The sequence below is a fragment of the Pongo pygmaeus genome, chromosome 1 (assembly GCF_028885625.2).
Source record: "Pongo pygmaeus isolate AG05252 chromosome 1, NHGRI_mPonPyg2-v2.0_pri, whole genome shotgun sequence".
Taxonomy (NCBI): domain Eukaryota; kingdom Metazoa; phylum Chordata; class Mammalia; order Primates; family Hominidae; genus Pongo; species Pongo pygmaeus.
Window position 1 is genome coordinate 47,628,441 of NC_072373.2, and position 24,192 is coordinate 47,652,632.

General features: G+C 40.6%; 1 protein-coding gene across 3 annotated transcripts in view; it reads right to left on the minus strand.

Annotated features, from left to right (window-relative positions):
* Positions 1-24,192, minus strand: part of IPO9 (importin 9) — a 60,671-nt gene that overhangs the window by 12,065 nt on the left and 24,414 nt on the right. For all 3 annotated transcript variants that reach the window (XM_054462043.2, XM_054462061.2, XM_054462081.2), the window contains 15 exons: positions 21,305-21,393; positions 20,400-20,486; positions 18,794-18,913; positions 18,585-18,685; positions 18,326-18,384; positions 17,574-17,725; positions 16,312-16,410; positions 14,957-15,063; positions 14,515-14,654; positions 9,905-10,064; positions 4,976-5,202; positions 3,118-3,266; positions 2,028-2,156; positions 889-1,164; positions 425-591 (listed from right to left, as the gene is read on the minus strand). In XM_054462043.2, the coding sequence (XP_054318018.1) occupies positions 425-591; positions 889-1,164; positions 2,028-2,156; positions 3,118-3,266; positions 4,976-5,202; positions 9,905-10,064; positions 14,515-14,654; positions 14,957-15,063; positions 16,312-16,410; positions 17,574-17,725; positions 18,326-18,384; positions 18,585-18,685; positions 18,794-18,913; positions 20,400-20,486; positions 21,305-21,393 (2,062 nt within the window). The remainder of the gene's footprint in view (positions 1-424; positions 592-888; positions 1,165-2,027; positions 2,157-3,117; positions 3,267-4,975; positions 5,203-9,904; positions 10,065-14,514; positions 14,655-14,956; positions 15,064-16,311; positions 16,411-17,573; positions 17,726-18,325; positions 18,385-18,584; positions 18,686-18,793; positions 18,914-20,399; positions 20,487-21,304; positions 21,394-24,192) is intronic.

Sequence of the window (24,192 nt, forward strand, 5' to 3'; positions counted from 1 at the left end):
GTCAAACAAAAATCAATGGAGCAAATCAGGAAAAAAAAGAAATATGGGTCAGGAGCAGTGGCTCACATCTGTAATCCCAGCACTTTGGGAGGCCGAGGTGGGCGGATCACTTGAGGTCAGGAGTTCCAAGACCAGCCTGGCCAACATGGTGAAACCCTGTCTCTACTAAAAATACAAAAAAAAAAAAAAAAAAAAAAAGAATTCTCTGGGTATGGTGGTGCATGTGTGTAATATTCGGAAGGCTGAAGCAGGAGAATTGCTTGAACCTAGGAGGTGGAGGTTGCAGTGAGCCAAGATTGTGCCACTGCATTCCAGCCTGGGCGACAGAGCGAGACTCTGTCTCAAAAAAAAAAAAAAAAAAAAAAAAGAAAAAAAGAAATGTGAGTGGTGGCAGAATGCCCAGAAAAGAAAGATGGGGTTCTACCTGACTTTGCCTTCATACTGTCCATAGAACAGGTGCTGTCGGCTTGTCCACTCAGCCATCACAAACTCTAGAGCAGGTTTGCCAGTAGGTCCTGGGAGGCTACATAGGAACTCCAAGAGAGGTTCTAGCTGAGTGTGCACCAGATGAGCGAACACCATGATCAGGGACTAGGAGAAAATAAGGACATTTGCTTCAGGGAAATCAATTTCAGGGACATAGGAGATGAGAGGGAACTGGCCAGTCAGATAAGAAATAGAGTCTACGCTGAGGGTATTATCCACAGGACAAGAAAACATGGGAGATTTCCTTGTCCATGTTTCTTAGGCCAAACAGATCAGACAGATCCCATTTTACTTAACTGTCCGACAAGGCTAGTAAGAGGGTAAAATAACTCAGGACCAAAACACTAATTTTCATTTCTATCAGCCAGGGAGTAGGAAGCCCACTCCCCACTGTTCTCTTACCTGCATGACACTGAGCGTCTCTGCCTGCTGCATCTTACTGAGGATGGCACGAAGAATCTGGTCTAGATTCTCCCCGAGTTCCCGCCCTGCCTTGGAGATGAGGGTGGAAACAAGGCGGCCCACAAAGGCCGCAGTGAACTCTGAGGTGCGGGGGTCCAGGAGCTGGCTCACCACTTGCATCACATACCACAGTCCATTGTGGCCTTGCTCATCATGCCACTGGGCTACTTGTTCCAGGGTCACTGACACATAGGCCCGCAAGCACTCTCCGCCATTCTGGGGAGACAGGGGTGGCAAGCAAGATTAGTAATCGAGGGACAGATGCCAGAAGGCCCTCAGTCTGTATAAACAAATGTTCCCAGAGGCCTATGCCTCATAAAAGCGGTGAGTCTGTAATGTTTGTGGTGGGCTCATACCACTGGAGTCAGGAATTTACTGTTACAGACATTGACGTGCATTACATAATTCCCCCTTTACCTAATCAGCTATCTCACAAATGTGTATATATATATTTTTAATCACAAGGGACAATGGCCAAGCAAAATGAATTTTAATCATAAAGGTTTACCTCTGGTACTAAAAAAATATGCTTACAATCTTGCAATAACTGGGGATACTGTAGGTCTTTATATAGGTCTTACACAAACCACTAGTTGCCTAGGGATTTCCAAGCTGATCAATATTCACTGGCAAGTTACTATAACCTTTCTAATCAATCACAGTAGCACACACCTGAAAAGGTAATCAATTCACCAAAGAAACAAAAAGAGAAAAAATATTCAGGCATGTCTCCCCTCTCTAGAGGCCCATTACTCTGCTGACTTTATTACTAGAAGAAATATGCAGAAAGACTTTCTTATGGCCCCAAGTCTAGATGTCTGTAATCTCTTTCACAGTAGCAATACCCAATACAGATGGGCAGGGTGCTTGGTATCCATATTTTTAAAAACTGTAACATGCTCCAAAGCACCAAAAATGCTTGGCTTTTGCAGCCTGAACCCTTCCTGAATCTGCTAAGTAAATATGGAGTTGAGAATTCCGTATTTCAAAAGCATAAAACCATGTCAGATTTCTCAGCATAGTATAAGCCCATGGCTGGGGAGCTATCTTCCCTATTCTACTCTCCATGTCTCAGATACCTGCATGGTGGCATTGTCATCTGTGTGAAGGGTACACTGTGCCACAGCAGGGAAAGCTTGGCAGATGAGAAGCTGGGAAAGGGGAGGCTTTGTATTTCGTACTACTGTTGTCAGGATATCAATGGCTGTCTGAAAGAGAGAAGAAAAAGAAAAGTCAGAATTGCCTCTGGGGTGGGGGGTGCCCAACAACCAAGATCCTTACTGGATGGGTATTACATAGCAACCCAGAGAAAGCTTATTAATGAAAGGCAAATTTCCAAAATAAAAGGAATAATTAAATGGGTAGTGCTCTCAGCCTCCTCCTAATAGCTTACTAATTAATTAGCCACAGGGGTGGGCAGTAGTACATGGTAGTGGATTGGATAACCAGGTGACATACTTAGTGGCACGGTGTAATGGTGGCACTGTGTTCAATTCACTGAGGTTACCTCTGGAACAAGAAGAGCCATTTTCTTTCTTTCTTTCTTTTTGAGGCAGAGTCTCGCTCTGTCACCCAGGCTGGAGTGCAGTGGCACGCTCTCCACTCACTGCAACCTCTGCCTCCTGGGTTCAAGTGATTCTCCTGCCTCAGCCTCCCGAGTAGCTGGTACTGCAGGTGCCTGCCACCACGCCCGGCTAATTTTTGTATTTTTAGTAGAGACAGGGTTTCACCATATTGGCCAGGCTGGTCTCGAACTCCTGACCTTGTGATCCACCCACCTCGGCCTCCCAAAGTGCTGCGATTACAGGCATGAGCCACCGCGCCAAGCCAAGCCATTTTCTTAAAGCTTCAGAGAATCACCCACTGTCCTTGCGGGCAAAAGAGCTCAGCAAAATCACCCCGTGAATCTCTAATGCTGTTAGGTTCTTGTCAGCTAGATCCATCTGTGGGTGGCACTTGTAGATCTCTCACACACACACACACACACACACACACACACACACACGGCCACTTACCGCACATAGCCCTGACACACACACACACACACACACACACACACACACACACACACACACGGCCACTTACCGCACAAAGCCCTGACACACACACACACACACACACAGCCACTTACCACACAAAGCCCTGACACACACACACAGAGCCACTTACCGCACAAAGCCCTGCAGGAATCTTGTCTGCTGGGGCCTGCATTATGCTGACCAGAGTGGGAATCAGCCTCATTTGCATTGGGCCCTGACAGGCTTCAATCTGGGACAGCTCCTTGAAGATGTCCTGAGCCAGTGAGGCGACGACGGGATCTGAAGTGGATAAGGCAACACGGAATCCCCCTGCCTGATGGTCTGCATCTGCTTCTCGCTTAATGATGCCTGTTGTTTGGCCCTAACCTAAGTTAACAACTTCTGCATTGATTACTTATCACATACTCGGGACCTAGTGGGGCCACATGAATAACCTGAAAGAACAGGAGAGATCCTAAATCTCCAAGAGGTACACTTTGTATGGTTTCATTAAAGTAGGGACTAGTCATTAACAGCTACTCCCAAAACAAAATGTGGCTTTTTCTAGAGAAAAATCTTTAAAGTTTTTATTCTTGTGAAAAGAAACCTACGTTATAAAACAAAATGCTTAAAAAAAAAAAAAAAAAAAAAAGCCCAACTGATACTTTAAGAAGACATGAAAGTTGCAAAAATTGCCAAAACACTGACTTTGATGCATGAGAGAAATTATACATATCTCCTATGGGGTAGCCATGGTAGACATGAAGAACTCTCAAAGCTACTTCTGGGGCAAAAGGCAAAACTCCTAAAAAGCAGAGCCTTATGAAGAAAGGGAACTTTAGCTCAATCTTCTTTATCTATAGAACAAAACATCCTCCTCTATTTAGTATGGAAAAATATAGGCGATGTGCATTAAAGTATACCTTAAAAGATCACTGCAGCATTGTTTGTAATAGAAAAAAATTGGGAATACCCTAGATGTCCATTAACAGAATGGGTAAATTATGATATACCCATTTTATGGAATATTAGTAATGGCTGAAAAAAATGAGATATATCCAAGAACACAATGTGGAAAGCTCCTCAGTACACATTTTTCAGTGAAAAAGCTATCAAATAACATGTTCAGTATATTACATTATATAAATAATCCTTATCCTGTACATCTTTCTGAGCTTCAATATTGGAGCTCTCTCTTTTACAAAAAAAATCCTTAATATTTTACTAGTAATAAGTTATTAATAAATACATTCACTACAGGAAAAAAAAATCTTAAAATGCAGAAAAGTAATAATGAAAACACCTGTAATTCCACTACCTAGAGATAAACACTCAACATTTTGATGTATTTTTTTTTTTAAAACACACCTATCTATACATACATGCTTTTCTAAAAGAAAAATCAAAACTTGGGATCATATTCTATGGATTTTTGGGGAAAAGTATCTTTTCATTTATTATAATGTAAGCTCTTTCCCATGGTTTTAGATACTCCTTTTAAGCTTGATTTTTAATGGCTGCACAGTATTTCATTTTATGCATATAATTAACTAATGTCTTTTTATAATTTCCAAATTTTTACTACTGTAAAAAATATCTAGTGAATACCTTTGTTTATAAACTTTTACATGTATCTTTCTTTAGTATCTCCTTTTCTAAATTATAGTCCTAGCCCTTTTCTTTTAGGAGGCTTTTCATTTGCCCAATTTCCTATTCTATCATCAAAGTTCTGAATTATGTCTCTTGCTTATTAGCTCTTTATTTATTATCTTTATCCCTAAGTCCTTACTAGAAAGTAAGTGTTACGGAAATAGGTACTCTATTTTTTAATGCTGCTACATTTACAGCACAATTCTATTTTTTGCTAATTGAAAGCCAGATTCTTTGCTTACGATGTTAAAACCATAGCTTCATAGCTAAGACCAGACCTAGGGAATCTTTCATTTAAATTCACCAGCCACCACCTTTTCTTTGGTGCCCCTCATAACACATCCTCCCTGGCGGCATACCATTACTGTACTTTAGGAAAATGGCGATGGTGAAGGGGCAGATTTTGCTTTCCATGCTTGCTGTGAATTCGGGGTCTACTGTACAAACGATGCACAGGGTCTCCATCACCAGGTTGAGGACCTCTGAGCTGAACTGGGCTGCTAGGTGAATTAAGCCATCAAGGATGCTGGGGAGGAAGGGCTGGAGCACGTGGGTACTCTCTGAGACTTTCAGTTGGTCACAATAACTAGAGAGAGATAGATAAGCAAGAATTATTAAAAAAAATTCAATTCCTGGTTTTCCCAATCAATCTCACATATTATAGCATTTGTATGTGTAGCTTTATAAAACTAATTCTAAAGTTAGGTTTAAGTTTCTACTTCTTTCTGGATGTATTACATAAATATCAACACCACCATTTCTATGTTCTGTAATTTATTTCTTTGACTTTTGCTATTTTCTTTAAAAACTTCTGCTTTTTGAGGTTTTTTTTTTTGCATCCTGAAACAAGCTTAATTTATATAAACATTTTATGTACACTTTCAAAATCAGCCTATTAGCTGTAGGATTTAAAGTTCCCTCTATAGTTTTACTGTATTAGCCTCTTTTCAATCAACAAATATTTCCTGAATGATGCTTACCATGTCCAATATGATACAATTGTTAAAAATACATTGTCTAGGACCAGGCATGGTGGCTCACACCTGTGATCCCAGCACTTTGGGGGGCCAAGGCAGGTGGAGCACCTGAGGTCAGGAGTTCCAGACCAGCCTGGCCAACATGACAGAACACCGTCTCTACTAAAAATGCAAAAATTAGCTAAGCATGGTGTTGCACACCTGTAATCTCAGACACTCAAGAGACTGAGCCATGAGAATCATTTGAACCTGGGAGGCGGAGGTTGCAGTGAGCCGAGATCATGCCACTGCACTCCAGCCTGGGTGACAGAGCGAGACTGTCTCAAACAAAGAAACAAAAACACAACAACAACAAAAACTGTCTAAGTCTTTACTTTTGTTTATCTTTAGAATGGCAATAAGTTAAAACAATAAAAACATTGTTTCTCTGTGTTAAAAGAACCTAGTACAGAAACAAGGCATTTAGCAGTATTCAATAACTGGTTTTTCTTTCTTTCTTTTTTCTTTTTTTTGAGACAGAGTCTCACTCTCTTCCCCAGGCTGGAGTGCAGTGGCACGATCTCGGCTCCCTGCAACCTTCGCCTCTGAGGTTCAAGCGATTCTCCTGCCTCAGCCTCCTGAGTAGCTGGGAATACTGGGAATACAGGCATGCACCACCACGCCCAGCTAATTTTTGTATTTTTAGTAGAGATGGGGTTTCACCATGTTGGCCAGGTGGTCCTGTACTCCTGACCTCAGGTGATCTGCCTGCCTTGGCCTCCCAAAGTGCTGAGATTACAGGTGTGAGCCACTGTGCCTGGCCAATAAATGGTTTTTAACTTAAATGCTTTATTTTAAAAATGTCTTATAACTGTAATATTTGTGTCAGCTTTCAAAGATCCACAATGACCAGTGAAACTGTGGGCTTTAATCTCAGATCTGTCCACAGACTTTTTGATTTTTGGTTCATAATGTTTGATTCCAATACTACCCTGCTCTGACCAAACTTCTCCTAAAGAGCTGATGTGGAACCTGGCTTTGGTCAGCTCTCAACTCCCTAGACTAGCTTTTGGATCCATCCCTCGACCAGCATTTATCTGTCTTCTCCCTCCCTCCATTTCCCACTTCTATTCTAAGGGTTTATAGTTACTTTGCCCCTCTAATGAACTTGAAACTGTAAAGTATGGTAGATCACAGAGTTTGCATCATCTGTCTACATCATACTGGATCTTAAATGCCATGCTAAAAGAGGTTGGACTTTATTTTGGAAGTCGGTGTTTCTTTAACTTGTATTACTCCTAACACCTAATCTTCTCTTTACCCTAAAGTCTCCAGGGGAAACTGATGTCCCACGAAAATATTATACATATATCCTGTGGCTTCCTATACTGCCTGACATAATATGACTTTCTTCTGAAGTACCTCTATCTCAAGTTTGAAGAGAACAGCTGGGAGCCATTAATTTTTTTTTCTTTTTTTTTTTTTTGAGATGGAGTCTCGCTCTGTTGCCAGGCTGGAGCGCAGTGCCATGATCTTGGCTCACTGCAACCTCCACCTCCCGGGTTCAAGTGATGCTCCTGCCTCAGCCTCCTGAGTAGCTGGGACTACAGGCGTGCACCTAGCTAGCTAATTTTTTTTTTGTATTTTTAGTAGAGATGGGGTTTCACCATGTTGGCCAGGATGGTTTCGATCTCCTGACCTTGTGATCCACCTGCCTCGGCCTCCCAAAGTGCTGGGATTACAGGTGTGAGCATGCCCGGCTGCAATGAATGATTTTAACAGCAGGAGCAATAAACTCAGTTTTCTATTTTAGAAAGATCAACTTGACAGCTCAAATAATATGGACTGCAGAAGTGTGAGGCTGCAGACAACCAGGAAGCTGCTGCATTAATTCAAGGAAGAGAAGTAGAGAGTACAATCAGGGTAGTAGCAGGGGAAGATGGGAAGGAAGAGATGAGAGGCCAAGGAACCAAGATCTAAAAGGCAAATATCTGGGATCTCTACCTTTCATTAAAACAGGGAATACAAGATCTTTAAGTTCAAGATCTAAAGTTACAAGATTTCTACCTTTAATAAAAAAGAAAATACAGGTAGGACAGGCCTGAAGGTGGTAAATGGTAAGCTTAGTAGTAAATGTGTTGATTTTCAGGTACTTTTAAGATATCCATCCTGGTATGGATAGTAAGCAATGGATACATTAGTTTGTAGTTCAGGAGAAAGTCTGACATAAATTTGAGTTGAAAAATGTGAAACAAGTATAATTATTTGTCAATCAGTGTCTTGTTTCAGAGATTATCTAAGGGAGTTTGCAATGATACATAAACTATGACATGAAGGAATAAATTAAAACTGGGGCTAAGGAAAAAAAGAAAAGCAACGGTGGAATGCTGATAATTAAAAGGTTACTAGTGACATTAGAAAAGACAGCTGCAGGCCAGGTGCGGTGGCTCATGTCTGTAATCCCAGCACTTTGGGAGGTGGGGGCGGGCAGATCACCTGAGGTCAGGAGTTTGAGACGAGCCTGACCAACATGGAGAAACCCTGTCTCTACTAAAAATACAAAATTAGCTGGGTGTGGTGGCACATGCCTGTAATCCCAGCTGCTGGGGAGGCTGAAGCAGGAGAATTGCTTGAACCCAGGAGGCAGAGGTTGTGGTAAGCCGAGATCGCACCACTGCACTCCAGCCTGGGCGACAGCAAGACTCTGTCTCAGGAAAAAAAAAAAAAAAAGAAAAAAGAAAAATAGTTCCAATAGTGTGACAGGGACATAAGCCAGTCTGCAATTGGCTGGTAAACTAAATAGGAAATGACCAAAGAGAAACTCTTGACTGAAAGAAAGATAGCTAATGATCCATTCATAGGACAGTTCTTAATCGGGATCCACAGATAGGCTTCAAGGAATCCAGTGTTTGACAATGAATATAAAATTTTGTCAACATATATGAGTGTCTATTTCTCTGGCCTGCATATCCACAGCTTTTGTCATCCTACAGAGATATCTGTTACATCTCTCAAGAAAATCATTAAACCACTACCCATGTGGTCCAAGAGATATGAATATTAAAAATAAAGTTTTCTTCACAGTTCTTCTGATTATAAAAGTAATATAAACTTGTTGAAACAAACAAACAAACAAAATATTTTATATATATAACAGAGAATGAAAGTTCTTTGTACTCTAATCTCCCCCAGAGAGAATCAATGTTGGTAAGTATGCCTGATAGGTACTGCTGTCTACCTAAAACACTCTGGAAAGTAATGGGCTTATTTTACCCAAAGTACTTTCACATTCATACCAAACTCCTCTCACAGCTTGCAGCTGCAAACATTTCCATAAAATCACAACACAAAGTGGATAATTCTCCAATGAAATCAAGTTTCACAAAGGTCAGAAGCTATACAGGCAGTGACCACAGGTACAAACTCAGAAAAACCCTTAAAATAACATTCATGCCTTAAGCAGGTTAGGGCTCTCTCTTCTCAGACATTTACAATGGTCTTACAGCTTTCTGAAAAAGCTATACTTAGTTTGCCTCTTAAGATGATACTTTTAATTATTTTAGAGCCAAAGATCTGCTTCACCTAGATTGAAGCAGAAAAAGATGGGACTGTGTTTATGGTCATAACATTAACCATTTAATTAAAACAAGCAGTTCTTGAATGCTTTCTAATGACATATAACACACAGCATCTCAAAAAAGACTCCTCTGCCTCAAAAGATAAGACAGGGCAGGCACATGGAAAATAAATTTTGTGTTAGTAGTTTTAGGATTCAGTTGAGATGTTTAAATTTGAGCCTAAGATACTCCTTAAAACAACAATGGTCCTTCTAGTCTGCATAAGAATATAAATAAATGACTTTTGATCCATAAGTAACACTAGCCTTAAAAAAGATAGGTAAAACTGGGAAAAAATAAGCAGTGTTTCTAGGTCACATTATTCCAGATTTGGTTTCTAATATAATCAACCAACAAAATGATGTGGACTCTAATCCTGCTTCTATCATTCATCAATTGTGCAACCCCGTGCAAAACATTTTTCTCTCCAAACCTCAGGTTCTTCACCATTGAGAGAAAGGGAGTTGCCTAGATGATTCCAGAACTGGAGCAAATTTAAAGAGGAAGAGGAGCAGAAAGGAACAGGACATCTTCTGGACTCATAAAAGCCATGTCTCTAGCATGGTTTCTTTCCCTGTCTTCCAACATTCACCCTGAAGGAGATCATTAGCAGGGATTTCCAAGTAACATAATACACTGGAAAACTGTGATTTGGTATATCTAACCTGAGCAACTTTCCCTTAAGATAATTATCACCCTAGGGTAGCATACTCACCCCCAGATGGCTCTCACTGCAGAAATTCGAACTGATGGGGGCTGTGTCTCGTGAAGACCACTAACTGTTGCCTGTAGGAACTGCTGGATCAGTTCAGGGGACATAGCAACAGTGAACCGACTGGCAGCCCAAAGTGCCCGGCCCAAGAGGAAAGGAGACACTGGGAGAAAGACAGAACAATTAGTGGCTGGAAAATGAAAATTTCTTTTACTTGTTCTTTCTCTTTCCCACATTCATTCCTCAATTTTTTTTTTTTTTTTTGAGATGGAGTCTCATTCTGTCACCCAGGCTGGAGTGCAATGGCGTGATCTCGGCTCACTGCAACCTCCGCCTCCCTGGGTTCAAGCAATTGTCCTGCCTCAGCCTCCTGAGTAGCTGGGATCACAGGCGCCTGCCACCACGCCTGGCTAATTTTTTGTATTTTTAGTAGAGATGGCGTTTTGCCATGTTGGCCAGGCTGGTCTCAAACTCTGGACCTCAAGTGATCTGCCTGCCTCGGCCTCCCAGAGTGCTGGGATTACAGGCATGAGCCACTGCACCCGGCCCTCCATTCCTCAATTTTTTAGAAGTAAATAGATGCTACATAATATGTACAACTTATTTGAGAGAAAAAGCATAACCTTGTATGATGAAAGCAAATGTGTGACCTGTGGTACAAAATAAATTTCCCAGTTTTCCCTTGTCTCTTCTGAGCAAAGTAGATCTTGAATATTACTAGACTAAAAAGACTTTACCACCCAGTCCTCACCCCCAGCTCTCATTATTCCTTACCTGTACTACTAGTTAATCTTTTTTTTTTTTTTTTTTTGAGATAGAGTTTCATTATTGTTGTCCAGGCTGGAATGCAATACTGAGATCTCGGCTCACCACAACCTCCATCTCCCTGGTTCAAGCGACTCTCCTGCCTCAGCCTCCCCAGTAGCTGGGATTACAGGCATGCGCCACCACGCCCAGCTAATTTTGTATTTTTAGTAGAGATGGGGTTTCTCCACGTTGGTCAGGCTGGTCTCAAACTCCTGCCTTGGCCTCCAAAAGTGCTGGGATTACAGGTGTGAGCCATGGTACCCGCCCACTTAATCTTCTAAATTGCCATCTCCATTGCTAGTTTATTCCCACTTTTGGACCACTCTTTTTTTTTTTTTTTGAGATGGAGTCTTGCTCTGTCGCCCAGGCTGGAGTGTAGTGGTGCAATCTCAGCTCACTGTAACCTCTGCTTCCCGGGTTCGAGCGATTCTCCTGCCTCAGCCTCCCGAGCAGCTGGGATTACAGGTGTGTGCCACCAAGCCTGGCTAATTTTTGTATTTTTAGTAGAGACGGGGTTTCACCATGTTGGCCAGGCTGGTCTTGAACTCCTGAACTCAAGCAATCCACTCAGCTCGGCCTCCCAAAGTGCTGGGATTACAGGCATGAGCCACCGCGTGCAGCCTTGGACCACTCTTAAAACATAAATTATAGCTCTGATCATGTCATTCTTCTATTTAAAATCTGTCAATGAATTCCATAGTCCACCAAATAAAGATTACCTTAGTCATCACGTTATTCAAGGCTCCCTAAGATCAGCGACTCTAGCATTACCTATGATTTCCCTTTATGGTTTCCAAACTCAAGTACACATCCCTCCTTAGCAACTTACATCTTACTCTCCCAGCTCTCTGCCTTGTTCATATTGCAAGCCAACATATTCACCTCCTTGCATTACCTAATTCATCTCTTAGGCTGAAGCAATTCTAACTATCTCTGTGCCACAGTAATTCTGTCTTTAGTGTTCTTACATGTTATATTTCGTTTGATAGTCTAGCCACTAATGTAAGGATTACTACCCTTGTTTACTATAAGCTGTTGAGGAGAGACTATTCTTATTCAGCTTGTCACAAGGCTTAACTTGTTTACTCACACAATAAACATCTTGTTGACAGAAAACACTGAACAGAACCTAATAAACTGTGCCAGTCAAATTACGCAATACAGATGCTCCTCTGCTTATGATGGGGTTACTTCCTGATAAACCCATCGTAAGTTGAAAATACTGTAAGTTAAAAATGCATTTAAATTTAATACTGAACATCACAGCTTAGCCGAGCCTACCTTAAACATGCTCAGAACACTTACATTAGCGTAAAGTTGGGCAAACTCATCTAACACAAAGTCTATTTTATAATAAAGTGTTGAATATCTCATATAATTTATTGAATACTGTACTGAAAGTGAAAACAGAATGGTTGTAAGGGTACTTGAAATATGGTTTCTACTAAATGCATATTGCTTTGTCATCACTGTAAAGTTGAAAAATTGTAAGTCCAACCACTGTGAGAAACTGTTTATAATTTTATATAATGTACAGAAGCAGTTCCCAAAGGATGGTCCGGAAATTCCCTAAAGTTAAAACTATTTTCACAGTAATACAGAGACATTATTTTTTTCACTTTCATTCTTTCTTTTTTTTGAGACGGAGTCACGCTCTGTTGCCCAGGCTGGAGCGCACTGGCACGATCTCGGCTCACTGCAACCTCCGCCTCCTGGGTTCAAGCAATTCTCCTACCTCAGCCTCCTGAGTAGCTGGGATTACAGACGCGTGCCACCACGCCCAGCTAATTTTTGTATTTTTAGTAGAGACGGGGTTAGGCCATTTTAGCCAGGCTGGTCTCGAACTCCTGACCTCATGATCCACCCACCTCAGCCTCCCAAAGTGCTGGGGTTACAGGCATGAGCCACCATGCCCGGCCTCACTTTCATTCTTTCAGAAGTATACAGTGGAGTTTTCCAGAGGTTATATGATATGTGATATCATGGCTCTGACAGCAAGGGGAATACATGTTTCCATTTCTTTTATTTTAAAAACACCTCAGTTTTAATCTTTAGTATGTTATATATTAATAAATTAAAGCCACATAAAAATGTCTTTTGAATTATTGATAATTTGTAACCAAAAAGTTTCAGAATGGTTGGCGTAGAAAAGGTTTTAACTACAGGCAGGATTAACAAATGATATATATTGAGCCTTTTTCCAGACTAAATAACAAATATTCTAAAATTTCCAAAGTTTTTGAAAAATCTTTGCTAGGGTAAACTCTATAAGAAATGTGTTGATGGGCTTCAGAAATCATTCAATGTGTAAGTATGGGATGCCTACTCAAGACACTTGTAGGATACAAAGATTAGACATGATTTCTACTCTCAGAGACCTTACTAGTAGGAGTAAGAAAACATATTCAACAATGCAGCATATGATAAGTACAGAGTGAAACAGGATATTCCCAATGGATCTGAGCTCTGGATGTACAGCCATTTTAATTTGTGATTCAGAGAATGGAAATGACGGAGTGAGACACCCGATAATAGATTACCTATTTAAAATCACAGAGCAGAACATTTTCAAATGACATAAGCTACTCCCAGAACTATCCTATGGAGAGGAAGTAAATGGACTGAAAATGGAGCAAACAATACCAAACATTCCATGATTTTAAGTACTGAGAGAGAAAGCAAAGGCAGTGTTTTTGGATGGGGATCTGGCTCCAAGGATGAGAAAAGGCATGGCATGGCAGAAGCAAGTAGCAGAAAATGCCACATAGACAACAATGATTCTTAGCTACTGCTCTGTATTGCGGAAGAAATTGGTCTAATAGTAAAGGGCTACTCTTTTTTTTTTTTTAACCAAGTCTCGCTCTGTCGCCCAGGGTGGAGTACAGTGGTGTGATCTCAGTTCACTGCAACCTCTGCCTCCTGGGTTCAAGTGATACTCCTGCCTCAGCCTCTTGAGTAGCTGGGACTACAGGCTCCTGCTACCATACCCGCTAATTTTTATATTTTTAGTAGAGATGGGGTTTCGCCAAGTTGGCCAGGCTGGTCTTGAACTCCTGACCTCAGGTGAGTTACCTGCCTTAGCCTCCCAAAGTGCTGGGATTAGAGGCGTGAGCCATCGCGCCTGGCCTACTTTTTTCTTTTTAAGACAGACAGCTAACATGGGTATGAGAATGGAACATTTTAATTATTTGGATATTGGCCAAAAATAAAGTTTGAGAAAAATGACAGGAAACAAACAGGAAGAATGTGCTTGATACAGAATGCCTGAGGGCATTCTGGACTTAACAATGGGAGCAGAACTCAATAATTCTCAAGGTACAGCAACCAGATTTGGATTCCATTCAAATGCCAAAAACAACCATGAATGGGAACGCCAATTTGGGAAGAAACAAACATCATGGAAGAATTATGAACTAGCCAATATTAGATTGTTATTAGGTGAAGCTTGAATCGGCCTCTGGGCTGTTTTAGAGGTTGGGATGAGTTCAAGCTGTAGGGTGCAAACAATTTTCACTCAAAGGACACAAGAATATCTGGCCTACCAGTCTAAGTGAACAATATAACCAAGTTAATGACAGGTTTAAAGAGTTTCTTTTTTTTTTTATGTATATATATTTATTATACTTTTGAGTTCTAGGGTACATGTACACAACGTGCAGGTTACATATGTATACATGTGCCATGTTGGTGTGCTGCACCCATTAACTCATCACTTACATCAGGTATATCTCCTAATGCTAATCCCTCCCTCCATCCCACAACAGGTTTAAAGAGTTTCTAGAAACCTGGCACATGCTGAAACATACCTGAGAGGTTGAGGTCTGCAAGGATGACATTGGTCAGGAACCCATGCATGTCAAAATGAATCCTGCCATTTTTCACACTGTCAGTGATGATGGCCTTCACTGAGCCTAGGGCAAGCATGCATGCCTCATGGATCTTCCACCTGTGAAAGGATACTACAGCCTAGTAAAACATACTACACTGCCAAAAAAGATAAATATTTGAGGAAAGAAGATTCAGAAAAGGGCACTCCAGCACAATCTCTTCCAAAAGAGTCATTTACCTTAAGCCCTTCCATTCTAACCTATAGCTGAAAACAGAGTGAAATTTTAATAATAAGAGATTAAATCTGTTATTAAATTAAAACCAGATTTTCAAATTAAGATAAAAATAAATCCATCCTTTCAAGACTTTTTAAGAAGGGGTAAACAAAAGCATCTTAACCAATTAGTGGCTCACTCTTACCAGTGCTCAGTGCCACTGTTTTTGGTTTGCTCAGCTTCTTGTAAATGTCGAGTGGCTGCAGCAGCCAGGGCTGCTGCACTTTCATTCTGGAAATCTGTGGCCACAGCCTATAGAGAGAGAAGAGCTAATAAATCTGTTTGTGCCCATTAAATGCATTTTAATTGTAAACCGCTTCAGTTATGACTGTTAGAAGTGATTGGTTCAAGGTCTTTCACATACATGTGCAAACCCCTAACTGTACTGAAAATGTTATACCAGTAGGTCAGGGTCTCTAATGAAATTAAAGTAGTATCTGTATTTCTGTAGTGCCTAGGCATTGTAAGGCTAACCAGTTGGCTCCTTTGGCTATATTCAGCAGAGTATAAGTGAGCAATAATAGATCTAGCTTTGGATGACAATGGACCAAATATTTGCTCTCTTGGAGCCTGATCATAGAAAAATAAGTCTAATCTACTAATTGGAACTGAATATAATCTTTCACAGCTCTTTAGAAATACTAAATGATAATGAGAAGTGATTCATCAACAGAGAACAAATCTCCTACCCAACAAGAAGCAAGTGGCAGTTTCTTCTTAGTATTTCAGCCTAGAGACAACTCTATGCTCTAGTCAGACGAGGCAAAGAAAACATGAGCAGGTATTTGGGTGTTCATCTTTCAGCAATCTGTTCTGTTTTGTTGGGTTTGCCAACCTTTTGTCTGTGCTATAGATTCTTGTTGAAGAGTGAATTAAACTGAAATGGTTTTTTTTTTTTTTTTTGAGACCAAGTTTCACTCGTCGCCCAGGCTGGAGTGCAATGGTGTAATCTTGGCTCACCACAACCTCCACCTCCTGGGTTCAAGCAATTCTCCTGCGTCAGCCTCCCGAGTAGCTGGGATTACAGGCATGCGTCATCATGCCCGGCTAATTTTTATATTTTTAGTAGAGATGGGGTTTCTCCATGTTGGTCAGGCTAGTCTCAAACTCTGGACCTCAGGTGATCTGCCCGCCTCGGCCTCCCCAAGTGCTGGGATTACAGGTGTGAGTCACCACGCCCAGCCATAAACTGAAATGTTCTTGATTCAACTACCCTTACTCCATGGAACACTTTATCCTCTATACAATTCTCCCCCACACCCTGGCCCTATGGTCCGCACAATTATTTTATCTAATATTTAGTTATAAGTTAGAACCAGTAGCAATGATTTTAGAATTTCTGAGTCTTGAACTTCATTTCAGAAACTCTCCTGCATCCCCAATAAAGTCGGAGATAAAGCCACCCAACAACACTGCTCACCTTGGATTAGTTGTCTAGAAAAAAGAAATGCGCAAGTGACTGATAGAAATTATGTGGCTGAAGTATCAAGGTAAACTTACCAGCAACAAGTCTTGAGCTGCTATTCTAACTGTATAGGAGAATGTATCATCATCTTCATCTTCTACAAATTGTTGGGGGTTGGCTGTCCATACTTTAATCTGAAAAGATCAAGTTATGTCTTTGTGATGCTGCCAATCTGATTTATAGCTTTTCATCAACAGATACAGGAAGATTTCAACCTATCATCCTGAACAAAACTCTAGCCTTTTGCCGGATGCAATGGCTCACAACTGTAATCCTGACACTTTGGGAGGCCAAGGTGGGAGGACTGCTTGAGCCCAGGAGTTTGAGACCAGCCTGGGCAACATAGTGAGACCCTACCTCTACAAAAAATAAAAAAGTCAACTCGGCATGGTGGCATATGCCTGTGGTCTCAGCTACTCGGGAGGCTGAGGCAGGAGGATGGCTTGAGCCTGGGAGGTCAAGGCTGCGGTGAGCTGTGTCTATACCACTGCACTCCAGCCTGAGCAACACAGCAAGACCCTGTCCCAAAAAAACAAACAAAACAAAACAACAACAACAACAACAACAAAAACTGAAACAAAAACTCTAGCTTAAAAAAATCTTTTCTTTTTGATGTAGAGAAACAAATACTATCAAGTAGCAAGGTAGGTAGCAATGGCTATTGCTCTCTTTTAGAATCTGGCTGATTACTAGCTCTCTGCCAATGTCAACCTGCTGTTACCCTTTGACAGATCGATTTTCTGAATAGATTAAGTCTGATGGACTATTTATTGTGAAAATTATGTCAATTCTTGTGCTGTTTTAAACGAGGCGTTATCTAATTTTTGAACGTTCTTTGCTGCTTTTGATGACCCACCATCAGGCTAATGGTCTGATCATTACATTTTACTTTAGGGAAGGAATAGATTCTCCTAAAAATCAGGGTCTTAGGTTAGTGGTCCTGTGAGATTTTCTAATGGCGAAAGTGGGCCAGGCACAGTGACTCATGCCTGTAATCCCAGCACTTTGAGAGGCCAAGGTGGGCAGATTGCTTGAGCCCAGGAGTTAGAGACTACTAGCCTGGGCAACATAGTATAGTACTTTTCTGGAAGAAAAAAAAAAAAAAGCTAGGTATGGTGGTGAACTCCAAAATCTTGGATTTGGCAATAAAATGATGTCAAACCTTTCCCAGAACTTCACATGAAATTATTCTTATGTCTATTTTTAGAAATAAAGTATTCACCTGACCAAGACCTCACATTCTTCAAGTTGCACTTTCCAAATACAAGATGGTAACTGTCTCTCAAATATTATTTACCTGCTCCTCAGTGATTTGCATGTACAGGATAATATAATAAATCAATTCAGGCAAGGCTTTCTTAACAGTGCTTTTGAATTTGCTATTTTCTAGTAGAGCATGGACAAATTCAAAAATGCTAAAGACGAGATTTTCAAAACCCAGGACTTCACCTGCAGGAAATATACAAGAGAAGAAATTAATGACAAGAAAGCAAAAGGAAAGCACATATGCAGAAAATGAACTACATAACCTTTGTAAATTATTGAATATTTAAAGTACTTGCTAATGATTATTCCTGAGGAATTGGGAGATAGGGCTCAGAAGTCACAAAACGCAATTTTGAGGATATTAAATATTCTTTGGTTTTTCAAGTAAAAGAATCAGAAACACTGGATATATTTTCCAGTATGTCTATTGTTCTAATCTGAAATAATGAGAAATATTAAAACAGAAATGAAAGATTCACGATCTGGGACCCCCAAATGAAACACAACAAAATGCCAGAAGTAGGCTAGATTAAATGGCCTTAAAAGTATCTCTTCCAACGCAGAAATTCTACGATTTTATTAGATTTATGCAACTACCTATGAGGAACAGATTAAAGATTGTCAATTCTCATTTCCCCACATCTAATACATTGAAAATAAACTGAATTAGAAAACACTTAATAGAGTGAAGCCTCTCTAGTTACTGTTTTTCCCCCCCATCTCTGGCTTCTTTTTCTTTTCCCACTAACTGGTATTTCTATAAAGATCAAATAAACTACATACCATCAGAATCCACAGGATCTTCGACTTCTTCTGTGTAATTTACTTCTGTCCTCACATAAGTATGATGAAGAGTAAAGAAATAGAATTTGGAGTCTGCTTTACATATAATCTACAAGGAAATGTTACATATTCCAACACTAAAAGTAGACACCTTAAAAAAGCCTCTGTAAGAAGAGTGGAACCATATGAATGTGAAACCCAGTGCGAGATTCCTAACTATAGGTGGTAGTAGCTCCCTTAAACTTTCAAGAAAGGATATAAAGCTGCACTCTCGGTTAGGGTGTTCCAAACAATAGGCAGAATCTGCTGCATGGAGGACACCATGTGCTTTGGGAAGTTTTTCACTAGGGCTGTCACTGCCTAAGAAGTTAAGAGAAAAGGACCCAAGTTATGAGTGATATATAAGAAATAAATGATTTCAGACCAGCCCCTCAAACTCCAAATATTTCATTGGTAGTAAGTGTTTACCTTTAGGACCTCCATCTTAAACCCACTGTCAGATGTGGGGCCATCTGGTATCTGGAGGGCCTGAACAAAGGCCTCTGTGAACTGCTGTACCACGGGAAAGATCAGGACTTTGGCTGCACCCTGATAACAGAAACCAAAGTCAATACTGGACAAATCCCTAATCCATGGCCTCAACACATATATATCAAACACTGATATTTGAAAGGCACCTAAAGCTCTCTTCAGGCTCCAAGCCTGACCAGAAGAGAATAGCTATAAAGTCAATGAGGTGTTACCTAAGATTTCATTTTTCCTTAACCAGCACTTGCAGTTCTTCATCAAAGCCCTCTTAAAAACTATTATGTAAGACCAACTGTCCCCCTAACTGCTTCTGAATCACAGGAATTGGTATTTTTCAGCTAGCTTTGCTTCACACAAGAGGGCCATAAAAGAGGAGGAAAGTTCTAATGGATGACTACTATGAAAAGGATATAGGATAAGGTGTTTGAAGAAGTAAGACTCAAAAGAAGACCAAGCTTTTTACAAGTTGAAAATTCAATCAGGCCAGGTGTGGTGGCTCACACCTATAATCCTAGCACTTTGGGAGGCCAAGGTGGCAGGATCACTTGAGCCTAGGAGTTCAAGATGAGCCTGGGCAACATAGGGAGAGATCCTGTCTCTACAAATATAAATTCATTAGGCTGGGCGCGGTGGCTCATGCCTGTAATCCCAGCACTTTGGGAGGCCGAGGTGGGTGGATCACGAGGTCAAGATATTGAGACCATCCTGGCCAACATGATGAAACCCTGTCTCTACTGCAAAACAAAAATTAGCTGGGCATGATGGCGCACGCCTGTAGTCCCAGCTACTCGGGAGGCTGAGGCAGAAGAATCACTTGAACCTGGGAGGCTGACGTTGCAGTGAGCTGAGACTGCACCACTGCACTCCAGCCTGGCGACAGAGCGAGACTCCATCTCTAAATAAATAAATAAATTCATTCGTTCATTCATTAGCCGGGAGTGGTAGCACATGCTGGTGGTCTCAGCTACTTGGGAGGCTGAGGTGAGAGGATTGCTTGAACCTGGGAGGTTGAGGCTGCAGTGAGCTATGATCATGACACTGCATTCCAGCCTGGGTGACAGAGCAAGATCTTGTCTCAAAAAAAACCCAAATAAATAAAAAAATAAAAATATAGCTGAGTGTTGTGGTTCATGCTTATAATCCCAGCACTTTGGGAGGCTGATGGGGGAAGACTGCTTGAGCCCAGAAGTTCAAGACCAGCCTGGGCAATGCAGTGAGACCCTATCTCTACAAAAATTTAAAAAAGAAAATCAGCCATGTGTGGTGGTGCACACCACACCTGTAGTTCCTACGGAGGGTTGGGGGATCACTTAAGCCCAGGAGTTCAAGGCTGTAGTGAGCCATGATTGCGCCACTGTAGTCCAGCCTGGGTGACAGAACAAGACCCTGTCTGGAAAAATAACAATAATAATTTAATAAAAATGTTAAATCTATCCTAATACTGGTTAGTGTGCTTTTTCGTGCTGCTATCATGAAATGACTCACTGCTCTGCATGAATAAAACTTTTAAGCAAGAAGTCTGTTATTGATCCAAAGACCTGCTTACCTTTTCCAGCTCCTCCATGTTACAGATCATATGGGCACAAGTGGTAAAAATCTCCACGGCTCGGGAACGGGTTCGAATACCATACACCTGGAAAAAAAGGTTACAGCATAACAGCACAGCCACGAGACTGGAGTGTGTAGGTATGCATGTATCTCGGACTAGAAGTAAAACTATGACTAATGAATCCTCACATGAGATTGGATGCCCTCAAGAAATGGGAAATGTAATTCATTTATGTCCAGGAGGCAGACTTCTGTAATTCAGAGAATGAAAGGTAGCAGAATCATAATGTTGGAACTTACTGGAATGAACCTTATATAAGGGCCTCTGTGGGTTCATTTGATTAAAAAATACCAGACTGCGTAGTGCTTAAAATCCCAACACAGCCAATATATTTCCTTTAAAATGCAGACCATTGGTTAGGGGCAGAGGGGAATAGGGAAGTTAAAACATTATCCATCACGTATTTATACCTTACTATAAATGAGTTATCATTCATATACACACTAATCAAATATATATGCAATATATTAAGGGTCTATTATGTGCAATGCAGTGATAGATTGCTTCCAATTACTTAGCTGAGGTAGGCAAGCGTAGGTGGGATAACTCAGTAAGAGGCTGGAAGTAGCATGAAGGAAGGCACTATTTATCTACTTAGGGGCTACTGGATGCCAGGAAGTACGATCTGTGAAGAAATATTTCAGCTATTTCACTCCTTTATCAAAGGCTTGCCCTTGTAGTTGAGTGAAAGGTCTAAGGTTAATGCAGATTCAGATCCAGATCTTTGTCAGTTCTAGTTTTTAGGTATTGAGATCAGTTGCAAACACCATAATCTCCCACTGAAAGGCTGGGGGCTGAAGAGAGCCTGAACTCACTATAATCTTGGAGCTGAGATTTCATACCTCAGCCATGGTGAAGATCTTATACATCTCTGGGAGAATGACAGGAGCAACAAGTGGCATCTGTGTGTCTGTCACTTCGCGAGTGAATTCTACAAAGAAAAAAGTAGTACTGTTAAAAAAAAAAATACTGCTTCATAAAGATATTAAGTGTGATATTTTCTGAACTGCTTCTAGGTGGCAGTTCCCAAACAGACAGCACACAGGTAAAGACACTGGCCTGGTGGTCTCATTCTGTGAAAGCAAAAGTAGCAAGAGTTACTGATTATTTGTTAGAAGGAGAAAGAATAATATGGAAATAGAGAAAAATACAAGAGATTAAAAAAGAAAACTTTAATATAAATACTGAAAGAAAATCTGTAATAGAACTGCATAAAAGTCCTTGTGAGGTCAACTTGGGAAAATTCTGTATTAATTTATCTTGTGCCCATCTGTCAACATTCAGTTACACTTCGAGGTTTCTTACCTTTGGTTCTGTTTTCAGTACTTTCGCTTGGCAAGCTGGTTTGATGCATGTAACAAAATATGTACAGACTTACTAGGCCTCAACTCCTCTTTGTATACGTTACTCTTCTCAGATTTTATTGACCTAAAAGTCAGAGGCTGCTGCTAACTGGAACAAATGGGAATTTTCTATATAAATGTGACAAAAAGCAACCTATACACAGAATGAGACTTGAAGGTGACGGAAATATGGGTTGTATCTTTCCCTTCACGTCTCAAAAAAAAAAAACAAAAAACCAAATACATCACACACAAGGCACTGAGACAGCACAAAGGACCCTGGATTCATGTTATGAAGCAGCAGAATAAAAGCTCTTGAGTTCCAGTAACTATCCACTTTACCTGATGCTTTTCCACGTTATCACTATAAAAATGGACATACGGGCCGGGAACAGTGGCTTATGCCTGTAATCCCAGAGCTTTGGGAGGCTGAGGTGGGAGGATCACTTGAGGCCAGGAGTTCAAGACCAGCCTGAACACAGCAAGATCTGCCAGTACATTTAAAAAAAAAAAAAAAAAAAAAAAAAAAAGCTGCATGTGGTGGCATGTGTCTGCAGTCCCAGCTACTTAGGATGCTGAGGCAGGAGGCTCGCTTGAGCCCAGGAGGTCAAGGTTACAGTGAGCTACAACAGTGCCACTGTACCTGAGCCTGGGTGACAGAGTGAGACCATGTCTCAAATAAATAAATAAATAAATAAAACTAAAAATAAAGCTAACCACTTGGGACATTCTGGAGGAAGATACACAGCTAGAAACGCAAGCTGGCATTTTCAAGATGAAGGCACTCCACAATTCTGAACAATATCAATCCCAACGAGTCAAATGAAGATCAAGGTTGAATTTTCTTTACAGCTGTAATTTCCTCCTCAAGAATCAAGTCTGAGCTTTGAATGGTGAGTGTTCTATTTTATTTAGAAATTCAAGGAAATTAGTCCAAACAAATATGATAGATGGCATAATAACAAGTTTTTATGAAAAATACAGTATAATTTAATTCTGCTAATAAAGTGCTTGACTGCTTTTTACTCTCCTATACTCTTCCCTGGTATCAATTTATTAATACTTTATAGGTTTAATTCCAAAAGTTTTCTGAGGTGATTCAGCAAGTCAGAAAAATTCTAGGACTCCAGCAACACCTCAATCTCCAAACTTCTTTGAGAACAAAGAAAAAGGTGTATCTGGTGGATCAAATCTTCTAATCCTTAGCTGCTATATTTGCATTTCCTTTACACCATGAGCCTTAGTTGGTTCTCATCTATAAATAGATAAGTTTAATAGGAAGCCTCATTAAAGGGAAACTGGTATAGTATCTTGAAAAACTCTGAAAAGAATCAGTCCCATTCTCCTAATGGGCCTCTGTCCAACCACCAATGTCCTGCTATCTTCATGCATGCCTAAGTTTTTGTTGTCAGAGTACAGTCTACTCTCGTTTGAAAATATTTGGAGCAAGTATTTGGGAATGGTGCTTGGCTGCTAGCCACTCCATGTCTGGTGACTCCATTACAAAAGGAGACAAATTTCCCCAACAGTTCTTTCCCTGTGGCTGGCAGAAAAGTGATCTCACTGAACAGTAATTTCCTTAGTCAAACACAATAAGAGCTCTTCAGCATCCAAATCAAGATAAATGTACAAAACCTTTCTCTCTAGGTTTGTCAAAAGAACCTGAATTTCATGTTGGAAGACTGAGAGGGAACAGGCTTCCTTTCCTTGGTAGAACATGTTTCTGTTAATTGACATCCTGGCACTATGAAGTGGTGAATAAAGAATCCTAAAAGGCCAATTCCATGGAGAGGGGTGTGTGAAATCACCTGAATAATGAATGAATCATAAAGGAGAAGCAAGGGCAATAAGCAGAGAAGTGAAAATCTGAGCAAGGAACATTCTGATCTTTTTGGTAAGTCTGTTCTGTATCTGAGCTAAAAACTGAAGCTTTGTCACAGGCAATCAATACGAATATAGTGGCTAATTCAAAAAGGCAGCTGGGGCCTGGGAAGAGGTCATTTTGAAACAAAAGGAGAAGAAAGATTTGCATTTGACAAAGAGTTGATATTATCTACCATTAACATCACATGGACTAGCAAAATTGGGCCTATGTGCCAAGTTCAGTAAACTGAGATTGAGATAGAATAGAATTGGCATTCACAACTAGGCAAGAATACATTTCAGGTAAGCTAGCAGGTCATAGAAAAAGAGATAAGATATTGGTGGGACTTCTACAAACCTATATGAACGAAGGAGAAAGATGATTTCTAAAGGATCAGTACAGGACGACTAAAGTCCAGGTAAGAATTTCTTGAAGGCAAAACAGAGTAGTGACTTCATCTAGGGAATAAGAAGCAGGGAGGAACTTGCAAAGGACTGGGAAACTCAGGCCATCCCTAAGGATA